The sequence below is a fragment of the Maniola jurtina genome, chromosome 4 (assembly GCF_905333055.1).
Source record: "Maniola jurtina chromosome 4, ilManJurt1.1, whole genome shotgun sequence".
NCBI classification, from domain to species: Eukaryota; Metazoa; Arthropoda; class Insecta; order Lepidoptera; family Nymphalidae; genus Maniola; species Maniola jurtina.
Genome location: NC_060032.1, coordinates 13,402,261 through 13,415,958, shown reverse-complemented (window position 1 = coordinate 13,415,958; position 13,698 = coordinate 13,402,261). Strand labels below are relative to the sequence as shown.

Here is a 13,698-nt window from a genome sequence, read left to right as displayed (position 1 = left end):
CCAGCGTTGTAGACTATAATGGTCTATGGCCAACCACTTCTCATTCTGAGGGGAAACCCATGCTCAGTAGTGAGCCGGCGATGGGTTGATCATGATGATCATAATGAGTTTGAGCCGTTCTATTGTCCAGAGCAGGAGGGCGATACGCTTACGTCGATTTTCATGGCATTTGTAGTTTCGAAATACGCGTGCAACTTTTCTTGAATTTTACAGAAATACTTTAGATAGAGAAAATAAATGCTTTTTGATATACTTAGTCATATCATAAATGTAAGGGAACAGGAAATCAGATCCACATAAACTGGATAAGGTCTACATACTGATCAAGGACGATTAATAAATATCTATATTGAAGCAGATAACGTTTGCCTCATCATTTCAATATCGACTTTTAAAGTTGGTTTTCATGATGTTGCGGTGAGATTTTCAGTCGTTTTTCTTGTAAGGGCCGCGTGACCCTGATATCGAGGCGTAAGAATTATTTATTACTTCCTGAATCCATGGCGTCAACAGAAAGGGATAGTAGAGCGCAGGCTTCTCGGCAGAATTCGCGGTCGGCATGGCAACAGATCGATTCGCCGCACCCTCGCCCTACGCAGCTTCCCGGGCCCATGGATGTTGTACCTGCGAAGGTACTTCCTGATTCCATGCCCGGGCCTCCCGTATTTAGGTCATTCGAAGTACAGAAACGATTTTAGGTACTCAGGGCGGCGGATCTAATTCAATTATGGCGTTGATAAAAACCATACAAGTTTTTAGGGATCCGTACCCGAAAGGTGCCTACGGGACCCTATTACTAAGCTTCCGCTGTTCGTCCGTCAGTCCGTCCGTCTGTCTGGCTGTCAGCGGGTTGTCATGAACTGAATAAGAGTAGAACTCTAGAAGAAGGTAGAGTTGAAATTTTCATTTTTTTTTATTTCCACTATAACAACAAATAATAAAAATTTCAAAATGGCTGCCATGCAAACAAAAATACATAATGTTATATCTTGTACGATGGTACGGAACCCTTCTTGTGCAAATCCAACTCGTACTTGATCGAGTTTTTTTTTTTGTTACTACTCGTATGCTGCTAGACACAAACGCGCGAGCTAACCGCCTGCACCATCCAATTAATTGATAATTCGCGCCAATTGCGCCTATAGTACCCTCGCCATGGGCCCCCCAAATTCCAGTGCCCTAAACGTTTTCCTAGTTCGCCATTATGGACGGGCCGGCCGGACCAGCTTCGTATACTCCAAAATCAGATTTGATCACTATTTGCTTAACAACTCGACGAGACAAATCCGATCACAAACTCGGTGGACCTTAATTATATGGCCACCTTCCTACCCCATCACTATACCCTTGTCACTGTCTGTAATCCAAATACTCATCGAAACCAAATGAAGGAGCCCAATACGATACATCTGCTGTAAATTTTCAAAGAGTCAGATTGCAGATTATTCCTGGACCCTGTTTACAGCATCAGGTCAAAGTTACCATATTATTGTAATTGTGGTCGAAATCGAACGATAAGACAAATTGTATCACACTCTACCTGACTTAACAGACTAACTACTTATGAACCATCACACTAATTAATTATGAACCATCCCGATTAAACAGGCTTGAGAATTAGAAAATGCATTCAAATCTTTCCATCCGTTTGAACGCTACGACGCCACAGGCAACACACAAAGCATTAGACCGCTCCTAACCCTCCGTTTGAATCGAGGGTTTAGAAAACCAGTTTGAATTCGTTCGTAGCTTTTGCTTAAAATATTCAAGGACTTTATTTAATATTTTTGAATGGATCTTTTGTAGAACTTACAATAACGAACTTTAATAAAATAGTGACTTGAAGTCGTTTATCCGCCATTAATCTTCTAATATCACCTAATAAGAGTAATTATTCGAATTATTTTGAAAAAAAATGAGTAGACTTACTTTGTACGTCTTTGTTGGCCATTTTTTCAGAATTTGTTTCGAATTTCGAGCACTAACGGAAAACACTGCGTACGCGCACGCAACTTTACAACTCGTAGACGAGCGCTACGTGTTTTGCTACGGGACTATTAATAACCGATATACTCGTATCGTAATTACACTGTAATAATATTATCGAAATAATAATATTATTTTTGAAACGCGTCCGATCCGAGCAATGATCTAACTGAGAATGACATCCCGCCCTGTTTTGGTTGGGCTTGATAAAGTGGTAAATTGTAGAACAAAATAAGAACGCGATCGGTCGTTCGGTTAATCTAAATCGCTTAGTTCACTGCCTGGAATAACGCTTATCCAGCCACAGGTTGCATTCATACTACGACCTAAGGCCTACTAGACTAAGTCTACATCTGTGATAGTAGGCGCGATCGAAAAAATCTGATTCGTCGTAACCACAGTAGCATTTATTGATAAAATAATCTTTGATTGCATCTTTGATACAATATCTGATACTATTATCCAACATAATTTGAATTTTCTTTTTTTACATTTTTTACTATCTTTTTTTTTAACTAGATAATGTTGCGACTTCATCCGCGTCTTCGTTGGTTTTCTAGAAATCCCGGGGAACCCTTTAACTGTCTAGGATAAAAAGTATCCTATGTCTAGTGCCTATCTCCAGGATGCAAGCTATCTGTGTAGGTATAACGTACGCAACTTCGTTTACGGGGATTTAAAAAAAAATGATTTTCCGCTAACTACCTCTGTACCTTTCGCCAAAATGGGTGAAACGTTTGGGCCGTCAAAACGTAGCAGACAGACTTTTGCATATTTTATAATATTAGGTAGGTATGTAGTATGCATATAAACATTTTTTAATGAACTAAGTGACTACGAATTTCGATTTAAATCCGACGTAGAAAAGTTTTAAAGAAAAAAACATCTGGTCTACGATGAAACGTAGACGGATCTGCTACGTTGCTACTGCGTCTCTATTATACCTATTAGTGGTACATAAACTTTATGAATGTTTACTTTTTTTACCCTATAGGCACTTTGCATATTTCAAGAATTAATCCTTCGTCGATTAGTGGAAACCTAAAACCCGTTCAGTCCTTTTTTAAGGATCTATTTTTCAACTTTTATAGGTTGAAATAATGATGAAAGTAATTTAAAAAAAAATAATGCTCATCATCATCATCATAGCCGGCTCACTACTGAGCACGGGTCTCTTCTCCAAATGAAAAGGTTTATGACATAATCTGCCACGCTAGCCCATTGCGGATTGTCATACCTACTTCACACATCTTTGAAACATTATTGAGAACTCTCAGACATGCAGGTTTCCTCACGATGTTTTCCTTCACCGTTAAAGCAACTGATGTTTAATTGATTAAAACGCACATAAAGTAACTCTAACAAGTAGAAAAGAGTGCCCGGAATCAAACCCACGACCCTCTATCTAAAGATACAATGCAGTAAAAAATTAATAACGTGGTGAACCTCTCAACATAGCAATAAAACAAAGCATAAATGACAGCCACAAGTTTGGGTATTTTCGTCTGGGTGATTATGCAGTTAATTTTTTGTTCGGTCAACGTGCGCGAGTTGAGAACGAAAATAAAGGGCGGAAATTGTAATTAGCTATAAATACGTAGGTACTAAACCGTATAAAAAATCTAGAAGTAATGACATTTTAGAGACTTCATTTACTAACATTCGACATCAGCTATTTGATTCAAAGAGCTTCCACGGTATTTTATAGCAGCTAGAATCGTACTGTATACAACCTTGGCCCTGAAAGCTGAAATTTTGTACGGAGGCTCCCTTTTTAATATAGACGAGAAATAATTCCGGACTTTCTGAAATTCCCACGGGATAGGGAATAAAAAGGATTAAAATTTTCACGGAACGAAGACGAGAGCGGTCGCCAGTTGCACTACCTGTAGTATCAATAATTATGTTGATTGTAAGTTTTATGATAATTACAGGATGTTTTGATAACAAATCGATAATAAAATAAATGATGACCTGTGAATTGTGATATCTGATAATTAATTAGTAGGTACAACGAAGGACATAATTTAGCTTGTCAGTTAGCTAATACTTTTAACTTTTACACACATCACAAAAATAATACTCTGCTTAATTTTTTGAAGATTTTTCTTAGACCAGAGGACGTTTGAAACACTTGTAGCTTTAGTTTTAAATTGAGTAAAACGATATCAACATCAGCTAATTTCCACAAAAAAAAAATCACACAACTAATTTCCACAAAGTACCTGACTTTTAAAGATGCTACCCCCATATCCATTATCCATATTAATATTATAAATGCGAAATTTCTGTCTGTCCGACCTTCCATCCGTCTTTCCGTGTGTCTGACAGTTACCGATTAACCGATTTTGACAGGTACAGAGATTGATAGCATCGTGGTGTCGGACATAAGCTACTTTTTATCCCGAAAAAACAAACAGTTCTAATTTAAACAAGTGTAAATTAAAAATTTATAACACCGACAAGTGAATATTACAGTAACTAGAAAAGAGCTGATAACTTTCTAACGGCTGAACCGATTTTCTTAGATTATAGCTAATAACACGCTCAATCAAGCCACCTTTCAAACAAAAAAAAACTAAATTAAAATCGGTTCATTAGTTTAGGAGCTACGATGCCACAGACAGATAAACACGTCAAACTTGTAACACCCCACTTTTTGGGTCGGGGGTTAAAAATCTAAATCCACGGAGGTCGCTGGCATTATCTAGTTCTAAATAATTTTTGCTGTGTTTTACTCGTACAAAGACTAGCAAGTCAGTGGGTGTCCAATAATATACTTATAAATTCAATTTGAAAACCTTTTCAATGTAGGCGTTCTATCAGAGAGTTCTATGGGCATAATAACGCAACATCCGCATAACTAGATAATATTATCTGCCTACGTCTACAGATGATCTACAGATGATCGTAGGTATTACTCTAGATCTAAATTTTTATTTCCTGTGTGACATAACCGACTAAGTATCATGAAATGAATGAAATGAAATGAAATGAAATGAATCATGTGTCCGAGATTCTCATATCGAGGATTTCACCGATTCTATTTTGACTTCACGAAAACCTGATGAATCAAATTAGTGAAAAAAATCACCTAACCTAGAAAAAATTTCGAATAAAACTTCTGTGAACGGTTTTTGTTTTTACTCTAGGTAAAATCACAAGTCTACCAAAATCGGACAGAGCAATTGTTAATTTAGTATTATTTTAATTTCGAAGTGGCGATTATAGAGTCAAGGAATTTATGTCAACCAATGTTGTGTCCGCAACTTTATTCCCATAGTTTCATATTTACCATTATTTTGTTACATTGTGGGTTAATGCATGTGGGCTAGCATGCCAAAATGCTAAGGCTAACCCCCAATTTACAGGTTACAGGAGCTTTGCCGATGTTCAATGTCAGCGAAGGTATCTTGCAAATAACCCACTACGATTCCGATTTTGGCAGACTGTTTTTCTGGTGGATAGGAGTTAAATTGTACCATTTCTGGTTGTCTGATTTTGGTAGGCTTTTGATTAAATTGTGATGAAATCACATAGCAAAGTCCAAAATCGTCCACATAATTTTCGTTAGAATTCGTCTATGTCAAATGGTTTATTGACCCTATGGAGGGCCATGGACGTCTAAGTAATAATTTTATTGACCCGTCCATTAGGTGTCATTGATAAGAATTAGATCTTAATTATAGTGATCTCAATTACTGATAGGTACGTCGACGCAGTCAAAATGAAATATTCCTGATTTGTCTCTACGCGGCCAGGGGTCAGCTATTGTGATTGATTGGCAATTGGGATATTTTAGATTTTTAGTTAGGGTACTCGTCACTAGAATATCAAAGGAGATCATAATATGTCAAGACTGATATAAAGAGATGATAATATTATAACATCATCATCATGATCAACCCATCGCCGGCTCACTACTGAGTCCTCTTAGGATGAGAAAAGTTTGGCCATAGTCTACCACGCTGGCCAAGAGCGAATTGGCAGACTTCACACACCTTTGAGAACATTATGGAGAGTTCTCAGGTATTTCCTATAACGCACATAATTTTTTTTTTTGTTTTTTTTAAAAAAAAAAAGAATATTAGCCATGTTAAATGACTAATATTCCCCTTGTGCTTTATTAGGCTTGTGCTAGGAGTAGATACGACAATAGTGCAACGGGCGGAGTTTGAACCGTCGACCTTTCGGTTTTCAGTCCACTCCTTTACCGGTTGAGCTATTGAGGCACAAATAATTTGAAAAGTTAATGGTGCGTGCCCGGGATCGAACCCCCGACCTTCCGCATAAGAGGCGGACGTCTTAACCACTAGGCTATCACGGCTCTCAATCATATAATTGCGGCAATATTATATACTTAGTTGTAAATGGAATACACTAGGCTAAAATATAGTAAGAGGAAGATTAGCTCTGTCATAATTAATACTTTAGGCTATTGCGATAGCCTAGGACCTAGGTTATATATAGGAATGAGGAAGTAAGGCGCTTCATGCTGGAATAAATCAGGACATTAGAACACAGGAAAAGAATAGATTTCTATATCCCTTCAAGGTTAACTTGAGAGTTGAGACCCGAGCGGAATACGTCTTCTTTAATTAATTAATGTGCTTTTTCCAATGTAAAATAAGAAACCCACAAGTTTTACTATGTTATTTTATACATAATCACTCCATAAATGAATCAATATTAGATAATATTCATTTACTTTTTCCTATTCAGTGATCTTGGTGAATAAGTTACTTTTTAATTTATTTGAGAATTAACTATCGCAACATTTTTTATTATATTAATAACGCAATAATTGAAGGTCATAAAATCCGAACAATCCTAATCTCTAGTAATCATAATCCCTATAGGTACTTAGATATTCATAAAATTATTATTTTAATGAAATAACGTAGTTACAACACTGAAGTTCATTGTTAACTTATCAATTACACAAAACATATGCGTGACATGTGTGTGACATGGTAATCTAATTATTTCTATTTGTACTGGAAACAGACGGACTTTTTTGTTCGGGGAGAGGTATATGGATAACATACTTAAGAGCGGTCATACGGGACAGTTTGTAACAGTCGACTCAAGACTGACTGCTGTTGTGACTGCATACCGAACACACACGCACACACACTAGACACACACGCACAACACTCACATACGCACACTGTGCAGCCTAGTTTTACAAGTACTACCTACGTTCATTTTAGTGTAAAATATTAAAGAACAAAACAACTGTATGAAATAACTGATACTTTTATATTTATGCATTTATGTATTTAATTTTTTAGGTAACCGAGGGAGAGGGCTGGTTATCCTTAACACAGACCCAAAAATCTAGCTAACATAGCCAGTTCTTGATCTTGTAACATTTTTAAATTGTATATACTTACGCCAATAAGCGCGCAAATTGTTCGAGATCAAAACTACAATCTTCCTCTAATAAGAAACCGCTCGAGCAGTTTTCACTCCGAGGGTCATGACTGCTCCGAGCAGTCTTGCGTGTGCGATGGAAATAATATTACATTACACAAGTGAGTGTACAAACCCAGGTGCAGCCTCTATTCCCTCACTCTGATAAACAGGATGGCAATTCGACATCCTAAGAAAGATCCCATCCATCCATCCATCAGCCTGTATGCGTCCACTGCTGGACATAGGCCTTTCCAAGAGCGCGCCACCAAACACGGTCCTCCGCCTTCCTCATCTACCCGCTCCCCGCCACGCGCCGCTAAGAAAGATCAGGTACAGAAAAAATGGTTTTAAGTATATAATTTCCTAAGCAGTGTACCGGTAACTACCCAACTCCTGACTACCGCAGACAATTTATTGCCAGAAAAATTCAGCAACTTTTTGACCCCATCCGGGATTCGAACCCGGGACCTCATGATCTGTAGATGAATAAGCTGGCCACCAGGCCAACGCGGGTAGTGAAACATTCCAATAAAAAGTAATCTATTGGATGCTTGAATAGCTTTAATTTGGCTCGTATTCGGTAAACAATAAACAATGAGCTATATAACTACTGTACCGTTTCGTGAGATAACATTCTTGTCACAGTGTGCAAAAGTTATTTTTGATTGAGACGTAAATCGAAAAATGGAAGTTAATTAGGGTTATCATGGGGTTATCTAAATGGGCGTTTGAGGTCCATATTATTTTTCCATGTTTATTTACGAACACAACTTTTGTTATAAATTCATCATCATCATCATCTCAATTTATCCCCAGTACACTACAAAGCAAGGGTTTTGTCTTAGAATAAGAAGGGTTTAATTCATCTTTTATAGATAGATCCACTCTTCTAGATTGTTTTTGTGTCGAATTTTTTCTTTAAAACTAGCAAAAGTTTCCGTGATCATTAGTCCAAGATTGACTCTACCAAGCATATATAATTACAGTAGTTAAATAGAGTACATCTAATGTGGTATATAATGTCCCTTAATGACACATTAAAAGTGATAAACAATGTCATAAACAAGGTGAGTGCTTCAGTATTCATCCCGCGTCGAGCTAAGAGATGTCCCCAGAGAATGCGCCGCGCATCTTGCATTATAATATTTTTATCAAAGCCAAAGTACTTCCTATTTGCATGTTATTTATTAATGACTAGCTGATGCCCTCGACTTCACCCGAGTGGATTCAGATTTTTAAAAATCCTGTGGCAACTCTTTGATTTTCCGAGATAAAAAATAGCCTATGTGATCTCCACGTCTTCAACTATATCCCATGGAAAAAATAAGATCAATCCGTTGCTCTGCTGCAACGTGATTGAAAGAAAAACCAATAAACCAACAAACAAACACACTTTCGCATTTATAATATAGGTAGTGATAGTTGTAAGTGATACAGGTATGCGTGGAGTATCCATAGAGCTCATTAATTAAATCATTTGACATTTGCAATAGATGATTTATAGTTCAGTCAAGAAGCTACAAAAGGTTAGATTAACGGCTTATTAAACTTATTTATAGTATAACCAAGTAGGAACAGCTATTTCTATCGGATATCCAAAGACACGGTTTTTTGTAGAAATTGCGATTGGGTGCGGATAAAATATTATCTCTCCCAAATGGTATATCACCCATACTTAAATGTCTTTATGCTTAGCTTTTGTATAGCGCCTTTGTGTTCCCTTGCCTGTGCATCATCTCTGTGCTCGCCACAATATGTTGAGTGCCAAAGCCAAAACAAACACCACGCTAGCAGTTTATTTAAGGAATCTGAAGTAACATAAGGGTTTTTCTCTAGAAATAGAAGTGTAGGTAGTAGCTACTAGGTAGGTACCTCCTCTATCAAAGTGCCTATACTGACTAAAAACCTACACAGAATACTGCCGGGTTTATCAGTATACCCATCAATCAGTAGGTACACCTATACTTCATTACTAACTTTACCAAGTACCTAGGTTCTCCACATTTGGATACCTAAGCTACTAAGTACTTGTGCATAAGATATTTAGTAACCTATTAAGTTGCCATTTAGAACACAAGAATTTATACCCAACATTCTTAAGAGTTCAAGGATGATACTGCAGCAGCCTTGCATCGTGGGTATATTTTACTTTATTCATAATGCCTACAAACACCGGAAGTGCCTGACACTTCTCTGAGGTCAACGGGAAAAGATGATGATGTCCTAAGTAATAATTGTGTATAATATACGGCGAGCATTTAAGAAAAATACTGTTGGAAGGTGAAGGTAAATGTTCACTACATTTACATGTCTTATACATTAAAATGGAAAATTATTTTGCCGGCGACTAAAAAACTTAAACGATGACTAATAGTTGGACCTAATAAAATATACTGGCAGCGTTTTATTTTTTTTCGACATATAAATTAAATAAATAGGACGGCGGAATAATAGAGGCAGCACGTATAATAAATAAGCAAATGGAAATATTAGGTCGGGTCTCATAAGTTAATCTATACTAATATTATAAAGAGGAAACCTTTGTATTTTTGTATTTTTGTATGTTTGTATTGAATAGGCTCTAAAAACTATTGGACCAATATCAAAATTTCTTTTATCTATACTAATATTATAAAGAGGAAACCTTTGTATTTTTGTATGTTTGTATTGAATAGGCTCAAAAACTACTGGACCGATTTCAAAATTTCTTTTACCATTACTTAGAGGGATTCTTCCGAATCCGTATAGGCTATATTTTATCCCGGAAAATAGATTTTTCGTGGTAGTGTCCACCCGTGCGAAGCCGGGGCGGGTCGCTAGTATATAATAGAATAGTGAGCAACAGTAGCGAAACGAAGGCGATTAGGTAAGCTGAATGCGAAGGGGCGATGAAACTAGCCTTCTGGCGTAGCCCATTAAATAAAAAAATTATCTTTTATTATTATAAACACCATCATCTTCCCTCTCTTTATTGATTGATTTGTCCCTCTTAGAATAAATAAATGAATTAACTGATGTCGAAAGGTAAAAAGACCTTTCCTTATTTTAGCCTAAATCAACATTCAGGCGAAACATTCTCTTCTTTTGCGATGTCATTGACACGTCCCAAAAAAAAATGTTTTCCTTATTTATGTTAGAGAACCGGGAAAATTATGATTAAATTAATTAATTAGCTTACCGATGAAAGAATTAGTATATTACGAAACACTGCCACTGCGCTAGTTTTACTTTGTACATTTACAAGTAGGTTCAAAGTAGGTAAATACCTACTTACCATTTTACACAATTTGAAAGTCATTTAAAACGATTATCACACTAATATTATAAAGGAGAAAGTTTGTATGTGCGTGTGTGTGTGTGTGTGTGTGTGTGTGTGTGTGTGTGTGTGTGTGTGTGTGTGTGTGTGTGTGTGTGTTTGTTACTCCTTCACGCAAAAACTACTGGACGGATTGGGCTGAAATTTAGAATGGAGATAGATTGCCCTGGATTAGCACATAGGCTACTTTTTATCCCGGAAAATCAAAGAGTTCCCACGGGAATTGTAAAAACCTACATCCACGCGAACGAAGTCGCGCGTATCAGCTAGTAAAATATAAGAGAAGATAAAAATAAATTCAATTCAATAATTTTACAATCATAAAAGAGTTATTTGTAAAAATAATGACAGTAGGGCCGAACCTCAATTTTCACTTGCTGATTCTACTCTACCGTTGAGTTGCTATTCAACTTCAACTTCAGGTTTTTGAAATTAGGTAGGTGCAATTTCATAAATCACGTAAGATACTGGCCATAGTTCTGTTATCAAAGTATATTATGTAATGACCTTCAGTTGCCAAGAGAAATATTTACATTCCAAACACGAGATAACATGGCTCGAGATAACACAACAATGGCGCCGACGATTTATCTTTAAAAATATCACCCGTGGTCTTATACTATCAGCTTATCACTTTCACCCCCAGTAGTTAAACTGTCTCCTTGTTATAACGATGATATGATATTATAACAATGTTTTGTTAGGAGATATAAATAAGTCAGGTGCGAACCTGACTCGCACACTAAGGGTTTCGTTAACCCCCGACCCAAAAAGAAGGGTGTTATAAGTTTGACGTGTGTATCTGTGTATCTGTCTGTGGCATCGTAGCGCCTAAACTAAATTTTAATTTAGTTTTTTTTTGAAAGGTGGCTTGATTGAGAGTGCTCTTAGCTATAGTCCAAGAAAATCGGTTCAGCTGTTTGAAAGTTATCAGCTATTTTCTAGTTACTGCAACCTTCACTTGTCGGGGTTGATATAAATTTTTAATTTACACTTACTAAGTTTTATATTTTTTGTAAGTAGTTATATAGTGGCAATAGAAATACACATTCTGTGAAGATTTCAGCTCTCTACCTATTACGGTTTACGAGATATGTAGGTACAGTAGCTTGGCAAACAGATGGATGGACAGCGGAGGCTTAGTATAATAGGATCCCGTCAAGGCACCTTTTGGGTACCCACGAAACCCAAAAGGTATCCAAAATCCAAAAAATCCAAAAACCAAAGGCCAGTAAAGATTATCTAACAAATTAAATTCATTTTCAATCAAAAAATTTATATAGTAGTCATCATCATAATCAATCCATCGCCAGCTCACTACTGAGCACGGGTCTCCAGTCTCTACTCAGAATGAGAGTATCGTAACACGTTATCGTAAAACTGAGCTAATAGTACTCTATAAGTAAACGCCGATAAAAATTATCTTACTAATTAAAATCTATGTCAATCAAAGCATTTGTTAATAGTGCATTAGGATAAATTAATGATTAATAAACCGTTTTGCGATAGATACAATGTGAGTTAGAACATACGAGAACAAACTTTATCACAAAAATCGTATGCACTAGATGAAGCCCACCACTTCGTTTAGGTTCTGGTTAGATTTAAGTTTTTAAAAATCCGGTCGGAAAAGTAGCCTATGTCGGTCGCTGGATTGCAAGCTGCATAATATGTACCTTTCGTCAAAATGGGCGGTGAAAAAAGGTAAATATATGTAGAAAGTCACACTTTCGCATTTAGGTATTGTAAATAATATTAGTATGGAATTATGGATATACCTAGGCAAGGTAGTTTCGACATCAATGGTTATAGGAAAACAATCTAAGTACCTACATAAGCCACTGTACTATAATTGCAACTACTCTGCCACACGCATACGCCATTGTAATCATAAAGTACTCATTATTATATGATTCACGAAGATTTATCTTGTAACACATTATTCTTTGAAGCAATGCATGTAATGATGCCGGAAGATTTTAAAATGGTCACACCGAAGAGAATTGCACATTAGCAAATGCCTAGGCCATAAGAAAATATTTATAATGCCTACGCTATAACTTATTAAACTCTAGTTTCCCGGATTTTGCGAAATCGTGTTATAAGTGCCTCCTTAGGTAGGTAGGTTAGTATACATTGTTAGAATGACTTATAATTCTACGTAGGGCAGCACCCTGGCAGTAAAAGTGAAATTTCAACAATCCAAAAATTTTGTGTTACGTGTACATCTAGTCTTTATTAAATATAAAAAACGCGCTCACTCCGCTCGCGTTTCAAATATTAATCCATTGTATACATTTCATAATAGAAGCGAGGCCGCAAATGAGAATTTTTGATGAAGAATCTACTTGTCATTCACCCAGGGGTGCTAGAATGAGAGTGAAATTTTCACAATCATTAAATTTTATGATATGGATTTACTGTACTTATACAAATATAAAAAACGCACTCGCTCCGCTCGCGATGTCGATAAGCGCAAGCGTAGCAAGATTTAATCTAGACTGGTGTCTAGATGACTAGTTATAAAATAAATAATTATTCTTAACATACTGGTACAGTTTATATGGTAGCCATTGGCTTTCCATAGTTTCCATCCTACAACAGACGCGTGAAGAAATATTTGGAGGGTGCATATTCGCCTACCACCTGCCGTTGCGTATTTTATGTAAATAAATGCACATGCACCAATTACTTAGGCAAAAAACCACTGCCAATTCTGCAATAATTTTATATTACTTATGTATGTCAGTTGCCACTAACTATGTCCATGTCAAATTATTGAAGATTCAATACATGTGCATCCATATATTTATCTCCTAATTAATCTTTAAACATTAGCACCTTAACATAGCACCATCACTATTAAATAGACCAATAAAATCCTAATATTGAAACTCAATAATAGTCCTTAACGTTCAGTAAATAAGGCTCAATTTAAGGACCAAGTATTGTCATGATGATAATTGATTGTAGCTTTA

The 13,698-nt window shown here is 36.5% G+C and overlaps 1 protein-coding gene across 2 annotated transcripts in view; it reads right to left on the bottom strand.

Annotated features, from left to right (window-relative positions):
* Positions 1 to 2,302, bottom strand: part of LOC123881315 (aquaporin AQPAe.a) — a 101,937-nt gene extending 99,635 nt beyond the window's left edge. The window contains exon 1 of one of the 2 annotated variants that reach the window (XM_045930031.1): positions 1,930 to 2,302. In XM_045930031.1, coding sequence (XP_045785987.1) covers positions 1,930 to 1,951 — 22 coding nt within the window. In that variant the 5' untranslated portion in view covers positions 1,952 to 2,302. The remainder of the gene's footprint in view (positions 1 to 1,929) is intronic. The other variant, XM_045930029.1, reaches the window with a different exon arrangement.
* Positions 2,303 to 13,698: the final 11,396 nt, after the last annotated feature.